The sequence below is a fragment of the Lissotriton vulgaris genome, chromosome 5, assembly GCF_964263255.1.
Source record: "Lissotriton vulgaris chromosome 5, aLisVul1.2, whole genome shotgun sequence".
Classification (NCBI taxonomy): domain Eukaryota; kingdom Metazoa; phylum Chordata; class Amphibia; order Caudata; family Salamandridae; genus Lissotriton; species Lissotriton vulgaris.
In genome coordinates this window covers 290,178,058-290,202,060 of record NC_141693.1, presented here as the reverse complement: position 1 = coordinate 290,202,060, position 24,003 = coordinate 290,178,058, and the positions used below count along the sequence as shown (strand labels likewise).

Genomic DNA, 24,003 nt, shown 5'->3' with positions numbered 1-24,003 from the left:
TGATGATGTCCAATCCGGACGAAACGCATTGGCTGTTATGAGTTTTCCACACTGTATTGATTTGGATTAAGTTGGACTTTTTTTGTAACATTGGAAACAAAACTTCTGTTGCTGACATTGTATGAACTTTGCAACAATACAAACTTTGGAACACAATATTTGAACCCAAGACTTTTTTTTACAAATACGCACCCCTTCCTTGTTATCTTCATATGTTTTGACCCTCTACTTACATTCCATCCTCTGCATTCTTCCTCCCTCAGAGCACAGCTTACTCTAAATCACACGCATGTTTGCCTTAATCCCTGTTATTGTATTTCTGCAAATTGGCGTCACCTCATTTCAAAGATCACAACCACTACTTTAAAAGTCACACTCCTGCGACCTAACAATGCCCAATGTCATGTAGCTCACCTATTAATATGGCCAAACATTTGCATACATTCACAGCAACCCCCTTCCCATCAAAAGATCACACCTCCCTCGAGTAAATGCATTAGTATGGTTTCCATATGAGGGTTCCGGGAAAGTGTGCTGCCCTCATAAAGCCCTTCAACACCTCATCAGGGGTACTTAGCGCTCGACAGATTCAATTACAATATAATTGGTGGATATTGTACATAATTACACACAACTCAACCCTTGGAGTATGTTCTAAATATGCGAATAGATATTGAACACACATGAGCACATACCACAAAGCCCTCATTGTAAGTTCTATACGTGTGACTAATATTGTGCACATGTGAGTATACATGTTGCAGACCTCAGTGTATTTTCTGTATGTGTGAATAGATATTGTGTGCCAGGAATGGCTCAATGGCGGTATAAACAGCTGGTGTTCTGGAAGAGTGGATGGGGCGGGAGGGGGTCACGGGACAACAAAATAAAAATATATATATATATTTTTAAATGTACATACAGCCGGCAGCGTTGTGCTCTTCTTCTCCTCTCCTCGAATGCGCAAGCTCCCAGACGTTACTGCTGCCCATCCTCACTTAGCTCTCATGTCATGAGAGCAGAGTCAGGATTGGCCTGAACCTTCTGAATTTGTGATCCCAGTGAGACTGGGAGCCTGCTGTCTCCAACCAGGCAACACAGCTGGGGTGGGAGACAGCATCGGTGCACAGGACGGTTTGGTCAGCCAGCCGCCCAACCCGCCATGCGCACCTACAACAGTGCCCACAACTCCTCCTGCAGCCTGTCAACCCCTTTGCCCACCCTCCCCAGACGTGTTTGTCGTTTTTTTACCTTTCCTGACATTTTGAGTCAGCTGGCAGGAGGGGGGGGAGGGGGGCATTGCTCCACCATTGCAGAGGAGCTGCCACTGCACACCTGCTGCAGAGTTGAGGGGCGCTATGTTTAGAATTAAATTATTGTTTTAAAACCACCTACTTCAAAGTTCCTGGTGTTTCCAGTAGTTTTCAGTCAACAATAAAAATGCCAAAATAACTCTAGTGAATAATGTTCCTGTTGAAGAGAGATGGAGTTTTGTCTAGTGGCAGATTTGACTCATCAAAAGGTAGCGCAGAGGGTTAATATGCCTGCTGCGAAGAACGTGTACCATGCAGATCACAGAACTGTACTTTATGTGGATAGCTCAGTGGGTTACTGCTTTTGTGTCACAGAGAGCCTTGTGTAACTTGCAGTTCATAAATTATAATCCTAATATAGCACAGTGACCTATGAACTGTCATCACAGAGCTACATGCAAACTGCAAGGTATAGGTTAGAACGTTGTTTTTCTCCCAAGTCTTCTATTGTCCTACTGTTGTTTAAAAGGGTTCATTTGGGTAGAAACACATTCTTAATAGCAAAGCCAACCACTGTGGTACGTTTTCAATCCTGAGTGTGTGCTTCTACAGACCAAGCACTCTTAAAATATACTGCCTGCTAGTACCACCGACCTGAGTCCTAAACCTTGTAATCCTCATTGTTTTATGTAATATTCCCTATAGACTGATTTACTCACTATGATCCATTGTCTCTATATGTATATGTGTAAACTGAAGTGCCCCGACACCCTACACTGGTGTCAGTAGCGCTATAAAAATAAAATGCTATGCATGTGAGAGAGGGGTTAAGGAGAGAAATTAGTCACTGTTGAAGGGTGGTTGAGAGGGAATCTGTGGGGGAGGAGGTCATGGGGGTGGACGCCACCAGCGCTAAACTGGCCCTGTATGCGAATGTGAAGACGCACCACGCAGTCCGCGTGACATGAATGCTCTGTTCTGTATGCCTGAATGGATATTGTACGCATGTAAAGTATGCACCCTGCAGTCCTGGCGGCATGCATGTTTTGTATGTGCATGGGTGTTGTGAATCTCCACCATGCAGCCCTGGTGGCATGTTGTGTGTGTGAATAGTATGTGTGCACGTGTGTGGTGTGTGAATGGCTTGTGTGCATGTGTGTGTGTGAATAACTTGTATGCACGTGTGTGTGTGAATGGCGTGTGTGACGTGTGTGTGTGAATAATATGTGTGCACGTGTGTGTGAATGGATTGTGCGCACGTGTGTGTGTGAATAGCGTGTGTGCACGTGTGTGTGAATAGTATGTGTGCACGTGTGTGTGTGTGAATGGCTCATGTGCACGTGTGTGTGTGTGTAACTAGATTGTGCACGCCCGGTTCTCGGTGCACGCTTCCCCAGCAGCGCCTGGCTTCGCCCCTTACCTTGGCCTGCCCGTGGAACTCCTCGCTGTTGGACACGGTGGTGTTGAGCGGCAGCAGGTACTGGTTCTGCTCTTTCCCTTTCTTTCGCTCCTTCTTGGCCGCCACGCGGACCAGGGCGAAATGCTGCCACACGAGCCCCGCCACCACGGCCAGCACCCAGCCCCTCATAGCGCCTCGCTGGACCCGCCCGAGAGCGGTCGCTGGAGTGCGGTGTGCAGGGCGAGGGGTACGGTGTGGGGACCACCAGCCGAGTCCTGGCTCCAGAGAGGTTGGGTGTGTGCACGCGGCACCCAGGACAGGTACAATGGAAAGGGGGGCAGTGGCTGAAGACGGGAATAAAAGAGTTTGGTGTTCGCAAAGGTCTAGCGAGATGACTCAGAAGCCCAAAACCCCCGGGAGAAGGACCCCGAACCCTGCAGTGTCATTCCAGGAACCTGCAGTTGGTGTCCAGGTGGCGGGACGACGGGCGATCCTGTGGAGACTTCCTTTGCACCCATAAAGCGCCTCACTGCAGACAAGGGTCGTCACGTCACCGGGAGGTGGAAGCCAGGAGGTCAGTGGACGAGGACAGCTCAGGCAGACCGCTCAAGGGGCCACTCATCCGCGTGATCAGCCATAAGCCCCCAGGGCGACCACAACGTCCAGGTCAAGCTGATAGTCGGGCACCAGTGGCAGCGTACCGATTGGACTAACACCAAGGACCAAGTTCAGAGAGAACAGCTCCGGCAAGTCAAGCGCCAAGACACGAGAGCGCCAGGCGGCGCAGCAAGAGGCGCGCGGCAAGAGTAAAGTTCTACCAGTTCAGAGCCGCAACTAAAGTCGAGCGCCAAGAGTCAAGCGCCAAAAGGCATGTCCCGTGAGTAGATCGCCGGGAGTCGGCACGACGAAGCGAGCTCCCCGAGTGCAAAGAGTTATGTGCCAAGAGTTGACTACGAGGAGCTCAACTTCGAGAGTCAAGTTGCAATGAGCGTGCACCAGAAGTCGAGCGCCAAGAGTCCAGCTCCGAGAGTCGAGCGCCAACAGTGCCACTGCGCACACTACATGGGGTTAGAACCTGGAGGGCAGTGTGACAGCTCCATCCCTCCCACCTGCCTTCTGATCTTCCCTATGCGCGAGGGTGGTCCTTGGAGACTGGGAGGAGACTCCCACTCAAACGATACCGCTCCGGTGAACAGTCTGGCTGCGTGTGTGACACCCCCTCCTCTGCGGGCACGTCACCCAAGGTATAAGAGCCTCAGCAACTCCGAACTGGGCTTAAATCGGCGGGCACTGCCCGCTTTCCAGAAGTGGCCCTTTACAGGAAGCAGTAGTGCCAGCCGGGCTGCTGTACATATATTAGGACAGTACAGGAACTTCAGTAGGGCTGATGGACTGTTAATGGTACAGTAAAGGTTGCTAGTTCTCAGCAATGCTGATGCATATTTAATAGTACAGTGCCCGCGCTTCTCAGCACTGTTAATGAGTCAGCACTAGAATCCTAATACCGGGCTGCTGAATTTTTAATGGCACAGTATCTTTCAGTATCTTTACTTTTTAGTAGATTGAGAACATTACCAACACTTTTAGCGGTGACGCTGTCCTTTTAATTAGACAGTGACTGCCCTTCGGAGTAGGGCTATTGTACTTTTATTAGCGCCGTATTTGCACTTCTCAGCGCTAGAGTTGCTGTACTTGAATCGGATATCATAGCACTGGCACTTTTCATCGGGTCTGCTATGATTTTAATGCAATAGCGGTCTGAATGTTGTTCTTTTTATGGGATGTCATTAGCACTTCAGGGAAGGGATGCTGCACTTGTATGAGACCAGCCCTTCTCATCCGAACAGCTATACTTTTAAATGAGAGCACCAGCACTTAGATAGGGCTGATGCACTTTGAACGGGACAGTATAAGCACTTCAAGTTACCGCGGCTTTGCTTTTCATGTAATAGCGGTAGCACTTCTCAGCAGTGATGCTGTACATTTAAATGGATGGTACTCGCACTTCAAACGAGAAATGCTGTTCTCGTGATGGGGCACGCCAGCGTTGTTACACTTAGAATGGGGCAATACCAGCAGTTCTTATCGGGCTGCTTTATGTTAATGGGCCAGCGCCGGCACTTCTCATCAGCCCTGCTATACTTTTAACCATGGCAGTAATGGGACAGTACCAGTACTCCTCATCAGATGACTATACTTTAAAGAGTCGGTGCCAGGACTTCTCAGGTATTGATTTTAATAGGACAGTACCAACAATTTTTTTATCAAGGCGCCTATAAATTGAATGCAACAGTATCATCAGTTCCCATCAGCACTACTATTCTTGTATTAGGACAGTGCCATCATTTCTCACCAGCCTGCTATATTGCAACGGAACAGTACCAGCACTTCTCTTAGTGCTGGTACACTTTTATAGGGACAGTACCAACATGCCTCGCCAGGGCTGGTATACTTGCAACCGAAGAGGGTTGGCAGTGTTGAGTAACAGTGCTCTGTTTGACTGTCCAGCCGCGCGTCTCGGCAGCTGTCAGTATGAAGAGACAGTCCCCATGTCCGCCACCGCAGGGGGAAGCCACCAGTCCGCGAGCTCAATACTATTACAAAGCATGGACACCGAGGCACCCCGTGCTAAGAAGCCGGCTCTGTGAGGGTGCCCAGGCGACAGCATCAGACAATGTCCCCTTTCGGAGACAGTCAAAATGTGGCGTAGGGACGGCGCCGACGGTGCCTTGACTGGTCTTGCTCGGCGCGCTCCACGCTGCCGTCTGTTTTCCCTCGTGCTCTCTCGTGCGCAGCTCGGGCACTATGTGCCTGCCTCTTGCGCGGTGCTCCTGTCCTCGCGCCGCAGACTTGGAAAAGTATTGCGCTCTGGCGCTGCAGGTTGTGCTCGCTGGCTCTTTCTGGCGTGCTCGCTTCGTGCGCGCGCGGTGCGCGCTCTGCCCTCGGCCTCTGCCTCCTGGAATGAACTGCAGACAGTCTGCGGAGCGCGGCGCCCCTCTCTCTTGAATTGAAGGGGAGGGGTCTGGCTGGGGTTCCCAAAACATCTCCTCAGCCCCAATGGAGAACGGTGGGTGAGCATTGAGGGCTGGCTCGGGAGGGGTGTACGCCTGCCAGGACACTCCCAGAACTGGCAATGTTCGACCGTGTCTTTCTCCATCTCTCCCTGGCAGGCGCGTGCCTGAGATCTGTAAAGAAATCTCCAGGATGCGGTTCCCGTGAGCACGCAGAAAGCACCCCAAAGCGGTTTCCTCGGTTCTGTACTGAACTCAGCAGAGACCTGCATAGGGTGAGTACACATTACTACCAGCACGCGCGTGTATGAGGTCTGTACTGATCCCACCAGAGGCACGCACCTAGGGTCTATTCAGAATCCACTCGGAGGTGTGTACCTGGAGTCTGCAACCACCAGTAGGCGTGTGCCGGAGGTCTGCACATAAACCACCACAAGACTTGTGCTGGGGGTCTTTACTCAATCTACCAGCAGGCGTGTGCCTGGGGTCTGTACAGAAACCACCAAGAGGCGTGCACCTGGGATGTGTACCGAATTTACCAGAAGGCCTGTGCCTGGAGTCAGTAGAAAATCCACCAGGAGGTGTGTTGAGGGTCTGCACAAAAATCACCAGGAGTCGTGTATCTGCGGTCTGCACTGAATCACCAGTAGGTGGGTGCTTGGGGTCTGTACTGAATCTTCTGTCTGTGGTTTGCAGAGAAACCACCATGAAACATCGCCCGAACAGTGGTATATAAACTCAAGAACGATCTAACCACTTGGGGCACACCTTAACCACGGCCCCAACATCTAAGGAAACATGTTGGTACACATACTACGATTAGAAGCCCATTGAATCCACACTAACCGCCAAAGACAACTACAAAACCCACAAGACTGTCCTTGGTATTGGACTACTACTGAAAAGATAAGGTAGCCAATCTCATTCTCGTCACGGAAAGCCCCACATTCAATGATGCAGCAACCAAGATGATGGACGGAATGCTGAAACTTTTCACTATTTTGCTCACTATGCCATCCCAGTTTGGACACAGCCATATTTCATTTAATTTCAAATAACTTTATTCGATTCTGAAAAAAGAATCATAAAAGTATACTATTAAAATAACAAGTATCATACATTCAATCACAAACGGTATTTCACAGATCATATACAGGGTACCAAAATTCACGTACAATAAACACTGAAGAAATATACATTAATGTGGTGGGATGTTGAATGGTACTAGTTATAATCTTTCACGTAGCCCTCCCGTGGACGCTTAAAGTGCAGTGCATTCACAATATACAAAATATCATATTTAAAAAGACATAAAATAAAAAAAAGTTCATAATTCATAGTGATTCCTAATTGAAAGTGCAGATCTAATAAAACTAAGCATAGAGCTACATATAACCACAGATGATAATGATCTCAGATACTCGAAACCTTCCATATATGTACAAGGTCTAATATCCTTCAAAAGGGGTTTTGATAAAACAGTCTCTTGGGACTTTATAAAGTGGACAGAAGAGAACAAAATGCACTGTACATTGTTGGGCTGTATTGTTACATGGACAAGGGGGAAGTCTCTCATACCAGCCCCCTTGTTTCGGAAAAGCAGCCAAAAAGTGCACTATTTGTAACCGAAATCTAGTCAAATAGAAACGCCATATGCAAATTAGTCTTGACCCTGCTCCCCATGGGAACAGCCCAGCCCGAACTGCCAAGCCATGTCTTCCCTGGACCAGAAACAAGCACCCTAAGACCGGTTTCGAGGTATCACCCCTCATCAGCCAGGCTAGCTTAAATCCAGCAGCACAGAAAGCAAGGGGCCCATGTCTGGGCATACCCTTCCCACTTAGACCGAACATAGCAAACATACAAGATGATGGACTGAATGATGGATTCAAGCGGGCCTGGCTGATGTGGGGTGATACCCTGAAACTAGTCCCAGGATGCTTGTGTTCAGACCAGGGAGGGCCTGGCCTGTTCTTTCGGGCTGGACAGTTCCCATGAAGAGCACTGTTAAGACTGATTAGCATATGGCTGGATCCAAACTGGGGTGGTGTTGAGCAAAAAACGATGGATTAATCCCAGATCTATGACTGGAGTGAATGTTTTATTTGTTTAACATTCCAGCCATCATTTTTTCTTTTGTTGCCCAAATGGGAATGGTATGCTCAGATGTGGGTCCTGTGCTCACTGTGCCAGTGGATTGAAGCTAGCCTGGTTGATATAGGGGGATACCCCGAAACTGGACCCACAATGTTTGTTTCTGTTCCAGGTAGGACCTGGCCTGGCAGTTGGCGCTGGACTGTTCCCATGGGGATCAGAGTCAAGACTGATTTGTATATGGCTGGGTCCAACCTGGGTTGGCATTGTAAGCAAGAATAAAATAGATTAAACCTAGATCTATGACTAGGTTTTCTAAATTCAACTGAGGCCACTCATTGAACACACTATATTTGTTTGATGCATTTGCACTGCTCCCAGAAGTCAATCTGAGTACACAACTTAATTTGTAGCCTCTAATTTTAAAACCCTTCACATTTATGGAATGTTTTAATCTTATTTATGCACACTTTATTAATCTGTTAATATTATTTCATTTTCTATGCAGTCGAGGACCCCCTAAATCGGTGTTGCGTACCCCCATGGGTCCCCTGATCACAGGTTAAGTACCGCTACAATATATCACTGTCTCAATGCTTTGACAACAGGTTGTGAGTACTCTGTTGTCTATAGATTAAAAATCTGCTTTCCTCAGGACTCAACAAGCTTCCACCCATTGACTTTTTCAAGGGGTTCTTCACAATCAATCATGCAATGCCAATGGGCATTGATAACTGCATATGTTGCACAATGGGCAAGTAAAGAGTGAGGGGATGATATAGAGTTTGCCAGATGTGGGGCATCTGCAAATACGTGGCAGATGCTTCATCTGCCGAATTTGCCTGGTTTCTATTACTAGATCCTGAGTTTGCCTTGCTAGGATGAAATCTTTGACTGACATGGGTCGCTCAGTAAACGCACGTGTCCCTCTGCAGTACATTTTTCCTGTTCAGAACCACTAGAAAAAGTCTGCCAGTCCCAAACTGAAGCTTTCAGTGTTTCAGGGCCATTTATTTTTTTGTTTTGCAACATGAAATGCCCATGTTTGGGGTTTGTTTCCGGAAAATGAAAACCCAATGCCAGCCGCCCCCCATACTGGGAAGACAGCCATCATTTTAGTCCCACCCAAAGGGTTTCGGCCACACAGATGGAAATACTTTCAGCAAAACAATCCTGTGTTGGTGGCGATCTCTGAGTATGAAGGGCCGTCTGCTGCTGAGAAGGTGGAGCCAAAACCCTCTGCCAACTTGGTGACCTGGCACCAACCATCCATTAAGTGTTTTCTTTTTTAAGCTGCTGCTCACAAAGTGGGGCTTCTTATCCAAATGTTTCCATAACCACTGGCCAGGTTTGGACATGGCCTTCAGGGATTGAAATCCTGTAACGTCACTAGCAGCTCCAGCAAACACTGCCAGGCTCGCAAGAGAACCATGCGAGCTCAAGGCCCGTCCCTGGGCAGCCAAGGGCACACTCACGGAGAATTAGGGACACCGGGTTCTCACCGCAAAGGAACTTGTCCTACCTTCGGCCTCACATTGTTGATGGTACTTCTTTGTCGTAGCCAAGGTCTCCTCTTCTAGCTAGCATCCTCCCGCAGGGGCACACTCAAAGGAAGTTGGCCTCTTGCCTCAATGCAGATGTATTACTTGCAGGGCCATGATTCAGGTCCTATGCACAGCTCCTAGTCACCAGGTAGCCAGGATGAAGTCTCCACAGTGCGTTCACTCCTCGAATGGAAACAGCCCAGCAATCACCTGCCTCTAGCAGGCAGTTTCTTATGTAGGTCGTTTACAGTCCTCTTTGCAAGGCCTTATCCCAGGTTGTGTCCTTAACCTGAAATGTAGGCTGGCAGTAGGGGATTCCCAGCCCTGACACACAGAGTCTGGAGTGGCTCCTAGCACTGTTCAATTAGCATCCTTTGCACACCAGAAAGAGCCTCAAGGACCCTCAGATTGTCTTGTAACCCCCACCGGTGTATATCAGTTACCACACATGACATTACATCGTGATACTTTTAAATTTGATTCATACCACGCATGCTTTCTCAATGTGTAGTAATATACATCTATGTAATTTACCTTCCATCGTATATTTTTACAACACTTTTTTTTTACAACGCATACTAAAAAATATATTATTTATGAAAAATAACTGAAGGAATTTTAAAATGTGCATTTAATTCTGCAATCAATAAAAATATGTTTAGTCACATATTAACAGAATAAAAAAGTACAATGCAAATCATATGTAAAAATAATAAATGTTACAAATGAAAAAAATTATATTAGACAACACTGTCTATATTAGACAGTATTTATTCTTGGTTTGACCAATTAGTCCTCTTTTGAAGTTTTGGTGGACTCCCTCGACCAAACCCTGAATGGGCCCTACTTGATCAGTGCCTGATCAGGGCAAGTAAGTGGAGGTGTTCCACAGAAGCTCACCTCAAACTCGTTTTAGGCAGTTCTTGGAATGTTGTGTACTGGCTCCAGGCTGTACAGCAACATCATGTGTCCCACAAATGCAGCAGGAACAGTGGGGGGAGCTGTGAATGCCCTGAAAGGAGACAGGAGGCTAAGCTACAAAGGGAGGGAAAAGGCATCCCCAACACCCAGCAGCTCTAAGTTGACTACAGTGACATCCAGGAGGAAGATGCAGTGGTCTTTCAGCGTTCACTACCAAGTCCTACAATAAAAGAGGTATTTCTCCACCATCCACCAGCCACTAGACAGGCGAACTATTAGGTATCCCTGCAGGTTCAAACAAAGGGACCTGGCATCATTCCCTGAGCTCTACATTTTTGTATAGCTATTGACACACACACACGAGAGCCCAAAAGGATTCCTGTGCTCATAAAAAGGCAAACACAGGCAATTCTCTGTCAACTTTTTTCATACACACAATGCCACATCCCTCATGGATGGAGTGAAGGACCTGATTGATGAAGCCAAACAGACCTTTTAACTGGAGAGACCATTAGGCAAATTCCCTTATTAGTCACAGGCAAAAAGACCTGCTGTTTCGAAATGATTGCTGCCACTACTGCCAGCCATTCTCAGTCCATTGAGAGGACAGTCGTCACTCTCTTTGTGTTTTCCTCCTGAGCTTAGAGCCACGTTCTGGGATCTTTACATGGGAGGCCTTCAGGGAACCTACACGATTGTCATGTTCACTGAGGCAAAAATGAAAAAAAATCCTGCAGATATGTACAGTGACATTCCTTTCAGTCTAACATAGAGCAGGGGCACACACTCTATACTGCCATATAGGGGGAATTTGTGTCTTAACCCTCACTTGCAATGCTAACACTATTCAATGCATTACAAGTGGCATAGAAATGATAGGCATTTATTAGTGTTTTTGCAACATATAGGCTTATTCAGGGCTTCACAGGCTAAACCTCCGCCACTTTGATGGATGACTGTCTTCCATATTTAGAGATCTCCACCTTCGTGTCAGGGATCTCTGTGGCTTTAAAAGAGCAGCCGCCACGGATGTCTTATGAAGGCACTGTGGGGCAAATTATCAAGGAGGTTTATCTCCGCTTTTTTGGCATTAAAAGCCAAGAAAACGGAGATAAAATTATCTCCCTATTACCTAGCTGTCGCTAACACCAGTTAGCGACAGCTAGTAGGAGATAGCGACCATCTTGGGCCCCGCTTTGCATGTCAGTGATATTTATCACTAATGACATGCAAAGTGGGCGTGCCAAGATGTTAGCGACTGGAAACAGTTGCTAACATCGCTATCTCCTATTACCAACTTTTGGAGATATTCGCGCTAAGCGCGAATATCTCCAAAAGCTAACACCTGCCCCATAGCAGTTCTTAGCCATGTTATCCAATGGTAGGTGGATAACATGGCTAAGAGCATTAACTCGGTAATGCATGAATATCGCTGACTTTTCAGCGATATTCATGCATTTGGGCCGATTTTTATCGCTTAGGAGATATACCTTGATAATAGCAAGGTTCCTAAGCGATAACAATCGCCGCAGCTCGGCGATAAAAATATCGCCGCTAAACCAACATAGCGATAATTATCGCTAGTTGTTGGTAATATGCCCCTGTAACTTTGCTGAGTGGCTGCGTATTTAATTTGCCTCTCAGCAAAGTTTTTTGTTTTTCAAAAACAGACTCCTAAAGCGAGAGTTTGTTTACAAAAAACGAATGGCCCTGATACCCTAGGAGATTTCTCCCAGCAAGTGGGGGTCATTTATTTAAAATTGTTTCTTGTTTGGTACCACCAGGCTTTTTCTGGTGCCTCTGAACAGGAAAAAGATACATCAAAATGTCCACCCTAAATAGGACAGATGGTATAAGGTATGTAGGCTGATGACCCTTTGCCCGAGGGATAATCGGCCTAAGGTTTCTGCTGGCAGTATCAGAAGAGGCTCTACTGGCAGACACATGATGGTTTACCCAACTCTATATAGAGAAGTGGACCAATAGTCTGGAGGAGTACTCTGTCAGCAAAGCTCTAAATATGCCCCATAGCACCGTGGTGTCCCACATGGGTCCAGATAAGCAGGCTCCTTGCCATATGTTTGAGACAGCCACCAACTACATACATTTAGTTCCACTTAATTGTACATACATTTGTCTCATAGGGATATCATGATAATCTGAAATGGATTGGGCATTTCTGGATTTACAATGGGCATTATTGCCTTAGTGCGGGGTAAGGGATTTTATTAAGCTTTTTTCCAGTTTGAGATTGTGCCAACATGTCTCCTTCAAAACGCCAGTGGAATCCACCCTTTCTGCGGAGTGGCTGGGCACCAGAAGGTTCAAATACGCTCATGACCTAGTTGGAGGTAGTCCCATCCATCTTCACCGGAAACTGAATAAATATTGCACTTTAAAGGTGTTGTGCCTCAAACCAAGACCTTCATGGGCATGTGATGGGTGCTTTTCGGAACACCACGTTTGTGTGCTGCTCTTGTGTGGTTTTCCAAATGGGGGAACCAATATTGAAGCATGATGGGTACCTTTATTGCAAGGAGAGACATATTGAACCCGCGGCTCTCTGGAAGTGTGTGAACTATTTCTCTACATGCTGTAGGGACAGGGAGCTTGCTCTGGGGAACTGTATTGAAACAGCCGTAGAGTATTACCACCTGCCTCTGCATTTAAAATTGCTGTTAGAAAAAATGTGCAACAAATTAAAGCTCTGGCTAACACCTCCAATGAACCAAGTGGTGCGCTATAACGGGAGGTATCTAGAAACATCTCTATGCACATTGTTAGAGTCATACCTGCCATTCCTAATTTAAAAAGTAAAATAAGCAAAAAAAGATAGTCAAGTAAAGTTCACACTTCCCAACCAAAAAAGTTTAGTTTCATAGACATACCTAAACATCTAGCACAAACCTCCAGTAATCAGCCATTTCTTCCCTACGGTAACCTAAATCCTCAAAAAAGAATACTATATTCTGTTACTCTCTATAAGATAGTCACCTTAGATAAAAGCCATTTTGAATGAAGGGTGGTAAATTTAAAACAACACCCCATTTGTTTCCCAAAAGTTACACCATGCACTCTAACATTATGGATGATTTACTGCCAGATAAACAGTCTCTTAGAAACACGGTTTTAAACAGTTATAAATAACAAGCATTTGCAATGCAATAGGCCTTGCATTCATGCAAGCTTGAGCAATTTCCATTGTAAATGACAATGCCTTTTATTTATGTTTTTGGTTTTAAAACATAAATAAAAGGCATTGTCATTTACAATACTCATAGCTTAAACTCTTGCAAATGCGAGACCTATTGAATTGCAATAATGTGCCTTCTCCACCTGATGTTAGATTGTAAATATCAGAGGAAGAGACCGGCCTGTGACATCTTCAAAGTAGTGATAAATAGTGCTGTGAAGATGTGTAAGTGTTGTAAATTACACAGACACAAAGTGTGAACTGAGAGTTACATTTGATCCGAGCAATAAACACTAACAAAGCGCTCCAACACCTTCGCGCTGTGATGACACTGTTGCGACTCAGGAGGAAGAGCGGGATGGGGGGGGGGGGGGGTGCTATTTCCTGCCCTCTCCGTGATTTGAGTGTGCAGTGTGGCATTGCGTAATGTCATTGCTATCTTTGGCCTAATAAACACTGCAGCTGTAGTGGGGCCCTGGCTTCACCTCCCGGTGCGGGGTGGGCTGTGCTCTATGGCACACATAGAGGGAGGGAGGGATGGTCTCGACTGCAGCTCCCGCCTCGTACAGTGCCTCTGCTATTACTAGTGAGCGAGAGGCGCTGAGGTGGTGGTATTGGAATTGGTGGTATTGGTGGTAGTGGTGGTATTGCTTTGGTGGTATTGGTGGTCGTTGTATTGGAGGTGCTGGTAGTGGTGGTACTGGTGGTGGTATTGGTACTGGTGGTGGTGGTGGTACTGGTGGTGATGGTGGTCCTGGTGCTGGTGATACTGTTGGTACGGGTGGTGGTGGTACTGGTGGTGGTACTGGCGGTGGTGGTACTGGTGGCGATGGTACTGGTGATGGTATTGGTGGTAGTACTGGTACTGGTGGTGGTACTGGTGGTGGTACTGCTGGTACTGGTACTGCTGGTACTGGTGGTGGTACTGGTGGTAGTACTGGTACTGATGGCATTGGTGGTACTGGTACTGGTGGAGGTACTGGTACTGGTGGAGGTACTGGTACTGATGGTATTGTTGGTGGTGCTGGTGGTGGTGCTGGTGGTGGTACTGGTACTAGTGGTACTGGTACTGGTGGTGGTATTGATGTTGGTGGTGGTGGTAGTACTGGTGGTGGTGGTGGTAATGGTGGTGGTGGTACTAGTGGTGGTGGGTGGTGGTACTGGTGGTGGTGGTACTGGTGGTGGTGGCACTGGTGGTGGTGGTGGTGGTAATGGTGGTGGTGGTACTGGTGGTGGTGGTGGTGGTACTGGTAGTGGTGGTACTGGTGGTGTTCGTGGTGGTGGTACTGGCAGTGGTGGTGGTACTGGTGGTGGTTGGTGGTGGTGGTACTGGTGCTGGTGGTGGTGGTTGTACTGGTGGTGGTACCGAACTGTTGGTGGTACTGGTGGTGGTGGTACTGGTAGTGGTGGTACTGGTGGTGGTCGTGGTACTGGCGGTGGTGGTGGTACTGGTGGTGGTTGGTGGTGGTGGTACTGGTGCTGGTGGTAGTGGTGGTACTGGTGGTGGTACCGAACTGTTGGTGGTACTGGTGGTGGTGGTACTGGTGGTGGTGATACTGGAGGTGGTAATGGTGATTGTACTGATGGTGGCACTGGTGGTGGTGATGGTACTGATGGTACTGGTGGTGGTGGTACTTGTGGTGGTGGTACTGGTGGTGGTGGTACTTAATGTACTGGTACTGGTGGTGCTGGTGATGATGGTGGTGGTACTGGTGGTAATACTACTGGTACTGGTGGTGGTGCTACTTGTGGTGGTAGTACTGGTGGTGGTGGTGGTGGTGGTGGTAGTGGTGGGGCTACTGGTACTGGTGGTGGTTCTGGTACTGGTGGTATTGGTGGTACTGGTGGTGGTGGTGGTACTGGTACTGGTGATAGTGATGGTTGTACTGGTGGTACCAGTGGTGGTGGTGGTACAGGTGGTGGTACTGGTTGTACAGGTGGTGGCACTGGTGTTGGTGGCATTGGTGGTACTGGTACTGGTGGTGGTTCTGGTACTGGTGGTATTGGTGGTACTGGTGCTGGTGGTGGTGGTGGTACTGGTGGTGGTGGTGGTACTGGTGGTGGTGGTACAGGTGTTGGTGGGGGTACCGGTGATGGTACTGGTGGTGGTGGTATTGGTACTGGTGGGGGTGGTACTGGTGGTGGTGGTGCTGGTGGTGGCGGTACTGGTGGTGGTGGTGCTGGTGGTCCTGGTGGTGGTGGTACTGCTGGTGGTGGTGGTACCGGTACAGGTGGTGGTGGTGGTACTGGGGGTGGTACTGAACTGTTGGTGGTACTGGTACTGGTGGTGGTGGTACTGGTGGTGATGGTACTGGTGGTGGTAATGGTGGTTGTACTGGTGGTGGTACTGGTGTTGGTGGTGGTGGTACTGCTGGTACTGGTGGTACTAGTAGTAATACTACTGGTACTGGTGGTGGTGGTACTGATGGTACTGGTGGTACTGGTTGTGATGGTGGTGGTACTGGTGGTGGTGGTACAGGTGGTGGTACAGGTGGTGGTACTGGTAGTAATACTACTGGTACTGGAGGTGGTGGTACTGGTGGTGGTACTGGTGGTGGTGGTACTGGTGGTGGTGGCACTGGTGGTGGTGGTAATGGTGGTGGTGGTACTGGTGGTGGTGGTACTGGTGATGGTGGTGGTACTGGTGGTAGTTGGTGGTGGTGGTACTGGTGCTGGTGGTGGTGGTGGTACTGGTGGTGGTGGTACTGGTAGTGGTGGTACTGGTGGTGGTCGTGGTGGTGGTACTGGCGGTGGTGGTGGTACTGGTGGTGGTTGGTGGTGGTGGTACTGGTGCTGGTGGTACTGGTGGTGGTACCGAACTGTTGGTGGTACTGGTGGTGGTGGTACTGGTGATACTGGTGGTGGTAATGGTGATTGTACTGATGGTGGTACTGGTGGTGGTGATGGTACTGCTGGTACTGGTAGTGGTGGTGGTGGTACTTGTGGTGGTGGTACTGGTGGTGGTGGTACTTAATGTACTGGTACTGGTGGTACTGGTGATGATGGTGGTGGTACTGGTGGTGGTGGTACTGGTGGTAATACTACTGGTACTGGTGGTGGTGCTACTGGTGGTGGTAGTACTGGTGGTATTGGTGGTGGTGGTGGTAGTGGTGGGGCTACTGGTACTGGTGGTGGTTCTGGTACTGGTGGTATTGGTGGTACTGGTTGTGGTGGTGGTACTGGTACTGGTACTGGTGATGGTGGTGGTACTGGTGGTGGTGGAACTAGTGGTACCGGTGGTGGTGGTGGTACAGGTGGTGGTACTGGTTGTACAGGTGGTGGCACTGGTGTTGGTGGCATTGGTGGTACTGGTACTGGTGGTGGTTCTGGCACTGGTGGTATTGGTGGTACTGGTGATGGTGGTGGTACTGGTGGTGGTGGTACTGGTGGTGGTGGTGGTACTGGTAGTGGTGGTACTGGTGGTGGTGGTACTGGCGGTGGTGGTGGTACTGGTGGTGGTTGGTGGTACTGGTGCTGGTGGTACTGGTGGTGGTACCTAACTGTTTGGTTGTACTGGTGGTGGTGGTACTGGTGGTGGTGGTACTGGTGGTGGTGATACTGGGGGTGGTAATGGTGATTGTACTGATGGTGGTACTGGTGGTGGTGATGGTACTGGTACTGGTGGTGGTGGTACTTGTGGTGGTGGTACTGGTGGTGGTGGTACTTAATGTACTGGTACTGGTGGTACTGGTGATGATGGTGGTGGTACTGGTGGTGGTGGTACTGGTGGTAATACTACTGGTACTGGTGGTGGTGCTACTGGTGGTGGTAGTACTGGTGGTATTGGTGGTGGTGGTGGTAGTGGTGGGGCTACTGGTACTGGTGGTGGTTCTGGTACTGGTGGTATTGGTGGTACTGGTGGTGGTGGTGGTACTGGTACTGGCGATGGTGGTGGTACTGGTGGTGGTGGTACTGGTGGTACCAGTGGTGGTGGTGGTACAGGTGGTGGTACTGGTTGTACAGGTGGTGGCACTGGTGTTGGTGGCATTGGTGGTACTGGTACTGGTGGTGGTTCTGGTACTGGTGGTATTGGTGGTACTGGTGCTGGTGGTGGTGGTGGTACTGGTGATGGTGGTGGTACTGGTGGTGGTGGTACTGGTGGTGGTGGTGGTACTGGTGGTGGTGGTACAGGTGTTGGTGGGGGTACTGGTGATGGTACTGGTGGTGGTGGTATTGGTACTGGTGGGGGTGGGGGTGGTACTGGTGGTGGTGGTACTGGTGGTGGCGGTACTGGGGGTGGTGGTGCTGGTGGTCCTGGTGGTGGTGGTACTGTTGGTACTGGCGGTGGTGGTGGTACTGGTGGGGGTTGGTGGTGGTGGTACTGGTGGTGGTGGTGGTACTGCTGGTGGTGGTGGTACTGGTGGTACTGGCTCTATTCTGAGCCCTACATTATTCAATCTGTACATGGAACCCCTTGCCAAACTGGTGGAGTCATATGGTGTGGCAATAGTCTCCTATGCAGATGATACACAACTGGTGATCAATCTGTCCCGTGATCCAGTTGTGGATGCTGAGAATTTCTGGCTTGCCTTGTGGCACTCGACGGCTGGATGAAACAGAACTGTCTCCGCCTTAATGGTAACAAGACGGAAGTTCTTATTGTAGGTCCATGTCCTTCCATCTGGACCTCTGCCTGGTGGCCCACTGAACTGGGCTCTGTCCCGGTCCCAGTAGAGACAGTTAAGAACCTTGGCTTTCTTCTGGACTCTAATCTAGCCTACACCAATCATGTGGGTAAGGTCGCGGGAAAATCCTATGGACTTCTGAAGGTCCTAAGGAAAATCCTGGACCTATTGCCCCCCAGCTCCAGAAAAAACATGGTACACGCCTTGGTCACCTCCCAGTTAGATTATGGGAACTCCCTCCTATGTGGACTTAGTAAAAAGGGCCTAACACAGCTTCAACGCGTCCAGAACGCAGCTGCGAGGCTGGTCCTTAACCTCCCTAGGAGAGCCTCTGGGAAACATGCATTACGCTCCCTTCATTGGCTCCCAATAAAGGAAAGAATCAAATTTAAAACTATGTGCATCACCCACCGTATAGCTCACAAAAAAGCACCTCCATATCTTCAGGACTTGCTTCCAGTATATCGCCCTTCACGTCCTTTGAGGTCGATGGGTAGCATGCTATTAGTGGTGCCTCGGATACATAGAGCAAGGATGGGAGGACGTTCATTCAGACACCATGCCAGCAACGTCTGGAATAACCTACCTATCGAACTGAGGATGGAGCCGTCTGAAACCAGGTTCAGACAGAGGCTGAAAACCCATCTTTTTCCCATGATAAACTCAGCATAGTTCACCCGTGCCCCTGTGCCCACCCTCTGCGAGCTAAGCTGAAGAGATGTAGGTAGGGTTGTCAGCGCGGGGACGCACTGTTCTGTGTGCAACCAAGCGCTTAACAAATGTCATAAACTAAACTAAACTAAACTGGTACAGGTGGTGGTGGTGGTACTGGGGGTGGTACTGAACTGTTGGTGGTACTGGTACTGGTGGTGGTGGTACTGGTGGTGATGGTACTGGTGGTGGTAATGGTGGTTGTACTGGTGGTGGTACTGCTGGTACTGGTGGTACTGGTAGTAATACTACTGGTACTGGTGGTGGTGGTACTGATGGTACTGGTGGTACTGGTTGTGATGGTGGTGGTACTGGTGGTGGTACAGGTGGTGGTACAGGTGGTGGTACTGGTAGTAATACTACTGGTACAGGAGGTGGGGGTACTGGTGGTGGTGGTACTGGTGGTGGTGGCACTGGTGGTGGTGGTGGTAATGGTGGTGGTGATACTGGTGGTGGTGGTACTGGTGGTGGTGGTGGTACTGGTGGTGGTTGGTGGTGGTGGTACTGGTGCTGGTGGTGGTGGTGGTACTGGTGGTGGTACCGAACTGTTGGTGGTACTGGTGGTGGTGGTACAGGTAGTGGTGGTACTAGTGGTGGTCGTGTTGGTGGTACTGGCGGTGGTGGTGGTACTGGTGGTGGTTGGTGGTGGTGGTACTGGTGCTGGTGGTACTGGTGGTGGTACCGAACTGTTGGTGGTACTGGTGGTGGTGGTACTGGTGGTGGTGATACTGGTGGTGGTAATGGTGATTGTACTGATGGTGGTACTGGTGGTGGTGATGGCACTGCTGGTACTGGTGGTGGTGGTACTTGTGGTGGTGGTACTGGTGGTGGTGGTACTTAATGTACTGGTACTGGTGCTACTGGTGATGAGGGTGGTGGTACTGGTGGTGGTGGTACTGGTGGTAATACTACTAGTACTGGTGGTGGTGCTACTGGTGGTGGTAGTACTGGTGGTACTGGTGGTGGTGGTAGTAGTGGTGGGGCTACTGGTACTGGTGGTGGTTCTGGTACTGGTGGTATTGGTGGTACTGGTGGTGGTGGTGGTACTGGTACTGGTGATGGTGGTGGTACTGAGGGTACTGGTGGTACCAGTGGTGGTGGTGGTACAGGTGGTGGTACTGGTTGTACAGGTGGTGGCACTGGTGTTGGTGGCATTGGTGGTACTGAACTGTTGGTGGTACTGGTACTGGTGGTGGTACTGGTGGTGACGGTACTGGTGGTGGTAATGGTGGTTGTACTGGTGGTGGCACTGGTGTTGGTGGTGGTGGTACTGCTGGTACTGGTGGTACTGGTAGTAATACTACTGGTACTGGTGGTGGTGGTACTGATAGTACTGGTTGTGATGGTGGTGGTACTGGTGGTGGTTGTACTGGTGGTGGTACTGGTAGTAATACTACTGGTACTGGAGGTGGTGGTACTGGTGGTGGTACTGGTGGTGGTGGTACTGGTGGTGGTGGCACTGGTGGTGGTGGTGGTGGTAATGGTGGTGGTGGTACTGGTGGTGGTGGTGGTACTGGTGGTGGTTCTGCTAGTGGTGGTACTGGTGGGGATGGTGGTGGTGGTGGTACTGGCAGTGGTGGTGGTACTGGTGGTGGTTGGTGGTGGTGGTACTGGTGCTGGTGGTGGTACTGTTGGTGGTACCGAACTGTTGGTGGTACTGGTGGTAGTGATACTGGTGGTGGTAATAGTGGTTGTACTGGTGGTGGTGGTGGTGGTACTGCTGGTACTGGTACTGGTGGTAGTGGTGGTGGTACTGGTGGTGGTACTGGTGGTGGTGGTACTTATTGTACTGGTACTTGTGGTACTGGTGGTTCTGGTGGTGGTACTGGTGGTGGTGGTACTGGTGGTGGTACTGGTGGTAATACTGGTACTGGTGGTGGTACTGGTGGGGTTACTGGTACTGGTGGTGGTACAGCTGGTGGTGGTACTGGTGGTAATACTACTGGTACTGGTGGTGGTGGTACTGGTGGGGCTACTGGTACTGGTGGTGGTACAGCTTTTGGTACTGGTGGTAGTACTGGTACTAGTGGCATTGGTGGTACTGGTACTGGTGGAGGTTCTGGTACTGGTGGTATTGGTGGTACTGGTGCTGGTGGTGGTGCTGGTGATGGTGGTGGTACGGGTATTGGTACTGGTGGTACAGGTGGTGGTACTGGTGGTGGTGGTACTGGTGGCGGTACTGGTGGTGGTGGTACTGGTACTGGTGGGGGTGGTACTGGTGGTACTGGTAGTGGCGGTACTGGTGGTGGTGGTGCTGGTGGTCCTGGTGGTGCTGGTACTGGTGGTGGTGGTGGTACTGGGGGGTTGGTGGTGGTACTGGTGGTGGTACTAAACTGTTGGTGGTACTGGTACTGGTGGTGGTGGTACTGGTGGTTGTACTGGTGGTGGTATTGGTGTTGGTGGTTGTGGTACTGCTGGTACTGGATGTAGTGGTGCTACTGGTAGTAATATACTGGTACTGGTGGTGGTGGTACTGATAGTACTGGTGGTGATGGTGGTGGTACTGGTGGTGGTACAGGTAGTAATACTACTGGTACTGGATGTGGTGGTATTGGTGGTGGTACTGGTGGTGAGGGTGGTGGTACTGGTAGTGGTGGTGCTACTGGAGCTGGTGGTGGTACTAGTGAAACTGGTGGTAGTGCTGGTGATACTAGTGCTGGTGTCGGTGGTACTGGTGGTGGTGGTACTGATGGTACTGGTACTGGTGGTACTGGTACCGGTTGGTGGTGGTACTGGTAGTGGTGGTACTATTGGAGGCACTGGTACTTGTGGTGGTACTGGTACTGGTGGTACTGGTGATACTGGTACTGGTGGTATTGGTACTGGTGGTGATGGAGGTGGTACTGGTGGTGGTGGTGGTACTAGTGGTACTGTACTGGTGGTGGTGGTGGTTCTGGTAGTGGTGCTAGTGGTGGTGGTGGTACTGGTGGTGGTGGTACTGGTGGTGGTGCTGGTGGTGGTGATACTGGTGATGGTGGTACTGGTGGTGGCTGTACTGGTGGTGGTGTTGGTACTGGTACTGGTGGTGGTACTGATGGTGGTACTGGTGGTGGTGGTGGTATTACTGGTGGTGGTGGTGGTGGTGGCGGTACTGGTGGTGGTGGTACTGGTGGGGCTACTGGTACTGGTGGTGGTACAGCTGGTGGTACTGGTGGTAGTACTGGTACTAGTGGCATTGGTGGTACTGGTACTGGTGGAGGTTCTGGTACTGGTGGTATTGGTGGTACTGGTGCTGGTGGTGGTGCTGGTGATGGTGGTGGTACTGGTAGAGGTGGTGGTACAGGTATTGGTACTGGTGGTACAGGTGGTGGTACTGGTGGTGGTACTGGTGGTGGTGGTACTGGTACTGGTGGGAGTGGTACTGGTGGTACTGGTAGTGGCGGTACTGGTGGTGGTGGTGCTGGTGGTCCTGGTGGTGCTGGTACTGGTGGTGGTGGTGGTACTGGGGGGTTGGTGGTGGTGGTACTGGTGGTGCCGCTCGAGTTAGAGACTCTGTCCCTTGGTGCACTTTAGCTCGCTACAGGAGTAGCTGGGAGCCAACGCGTTTTCTGGGGGCATTTTCCAGCTGTCCAAAGGAGGACCCGGCCGCAGTGGAGGTGAGAGGTGCGGCGAGCGGGACTGCGAGGACCAGCATTCCTGAACAACACCGCCAGCTGGTTCCTCTTCCCGCCGCGCCGCGCCCCCTCCCAGTGCCACGCCCCCGTCATACTTAGGAGCACTTGGGCACGTGCATCGCGGGACGCGCGCGGGGCGGTCCCCGGGGCGAAGACCGGGCAAAGAGCGGGCCGTTCTAGGCCGTTAGAGGCCGGTAGAGACCGGACCGGGCCACCCCTCTGACGCTCCCTGCCCCTCAGCCCCTCTCCGCTCACTCTATAATGGCGACCAGGGCTTCACGGAGTAAGCCCGCCCAACAGGGTTCAGGTACACTGGAGAAATTCTTCCCAAAGGCGAGTGCTCAAGCTAACATATGTCATTCAGTTACGGAAACGCACCTGGAGCTGGGACCTGAAAGCGTGTTTCTGGATCATGGGGATACTTTTTCTACAGATGTTAGTACACCTATACTACTGGACGCCACCCACATGTCATTAATGGACAGTATTGATCAGACCATTGAGTCGGTCCTTCAGCAGTTAAGATCTCCATCAACCCAGAGGGATAGTGACTTCCCTCGGCCATCTGGGATCACTGACCACTCTGCCATTCCGGCTAATACGGGAATAGACTCGCAGGAAGTGGGACAGGCTGTCCTGCTCACAGAGCCTGCAGGTAGTGGAGTGGAACATCCACCAAAAAGGAAAAGGTCCAGGAAACCGAAGAAGGCAAAGAGGGCCAAAGTTGACACAATTGAGCTAAACCAGGATGACAGTACAGACATCTCGGCCTCCCCTGAGCTTATCTCACCAGGGTCTAGGTCGGATCACATGGGCTCTCCAGCACCTGTGGTCTTACCATTGCACCCGGGCCCATTTATCTTCGGTGGGGCAACTTCCAATAGCACTGACACAATAATCAACTCACTCACAGACACCATTAAGAACTTGTTAATCCCCATCTCAGCTAAACTGGACGCCATAGAGAGTAGACTCAAGGCTCTGGAAAACAGTCACCAAAGGAACAGCCCTGGGTCAGCTACAAATGCTCTTTTAGCTCCCCGGGATCCATCTGGGAACAGACCGTTGTCTCCTGCACCGGCCCAGGTTTCAAATACGGTCCCGCTGAGTATAAACGGTGTGCCTGCCCCCCAGACGCACCCTTTGCCATCTTCAGCGTCTAGGCCCCCTGTCCCGGCCCCTAGGAGATCTAAGCCACTTCCTGCTCCCCAACCAAGGGGAGTAGAGATCTCTACTAATGGTCCCACTGGTAATATCACTTCCCCTCAAGATAGGCGCAGGGTGGTTAATCTGCCCCCAGAAGAAGTCCCGTACACAGCAATCATGGTGGGAGTACCTGAGCTAACTGGTGACACAAGGGAGCCTCAGGACTCTTTACGTAATAAGGTCATAAGTTGGCTTAGTATTAATAGGCCGCTGCCCCCAAACCTGAAAGGTGAGGTTCTGATGGTCAGGAGGATCCCATGGATTGGCCTCACTCCAAAGAATAGGGCAGGGGATTGCATCATTGTAAGTTTTAAAAGCCCACACCTCGCCAACTACATCTGCAATTGGCTCGTAAGGCCTGATAAGTCCAACATTGAATTAGTACCACTCTCACACTTCTACCCAAATGTTTGCAACTCGGAGGCGGGGAGG

At 50.1% G+C, this 24,003-nt stretch overlaps 1 protein-coding gene across 2 annotated transcripts in view; it reads right to left on the bottom strand.

Moving 5' to 3' along the window:
* C1QTNF12 (C1q and TNF related 12) overlaps positions 1–5,658 on the bottom strand; it is a 153,220-nt gene extending 147,562 nt beyond the window's left edge. The window contains exon 1 of one of the 2 annotated variants that reach the window (XM_086921464.1): positions 2,674–5,658. In XM_086921464.1, the coding sequence (XP_086777590.1) occupies positions 2,674–2,841 (168 nt within the window). In that variant the 5' untranslated portion in view covers positions 2,842–5,658. The remainder of the gene's footprint in view (positions 1–2,673) is intronic. The other variant, XM_086921463.1, reaches the window with a different exon arrangement.
* Positions 5,659–24,003: the final 18,345 nt, after the last annotated feature.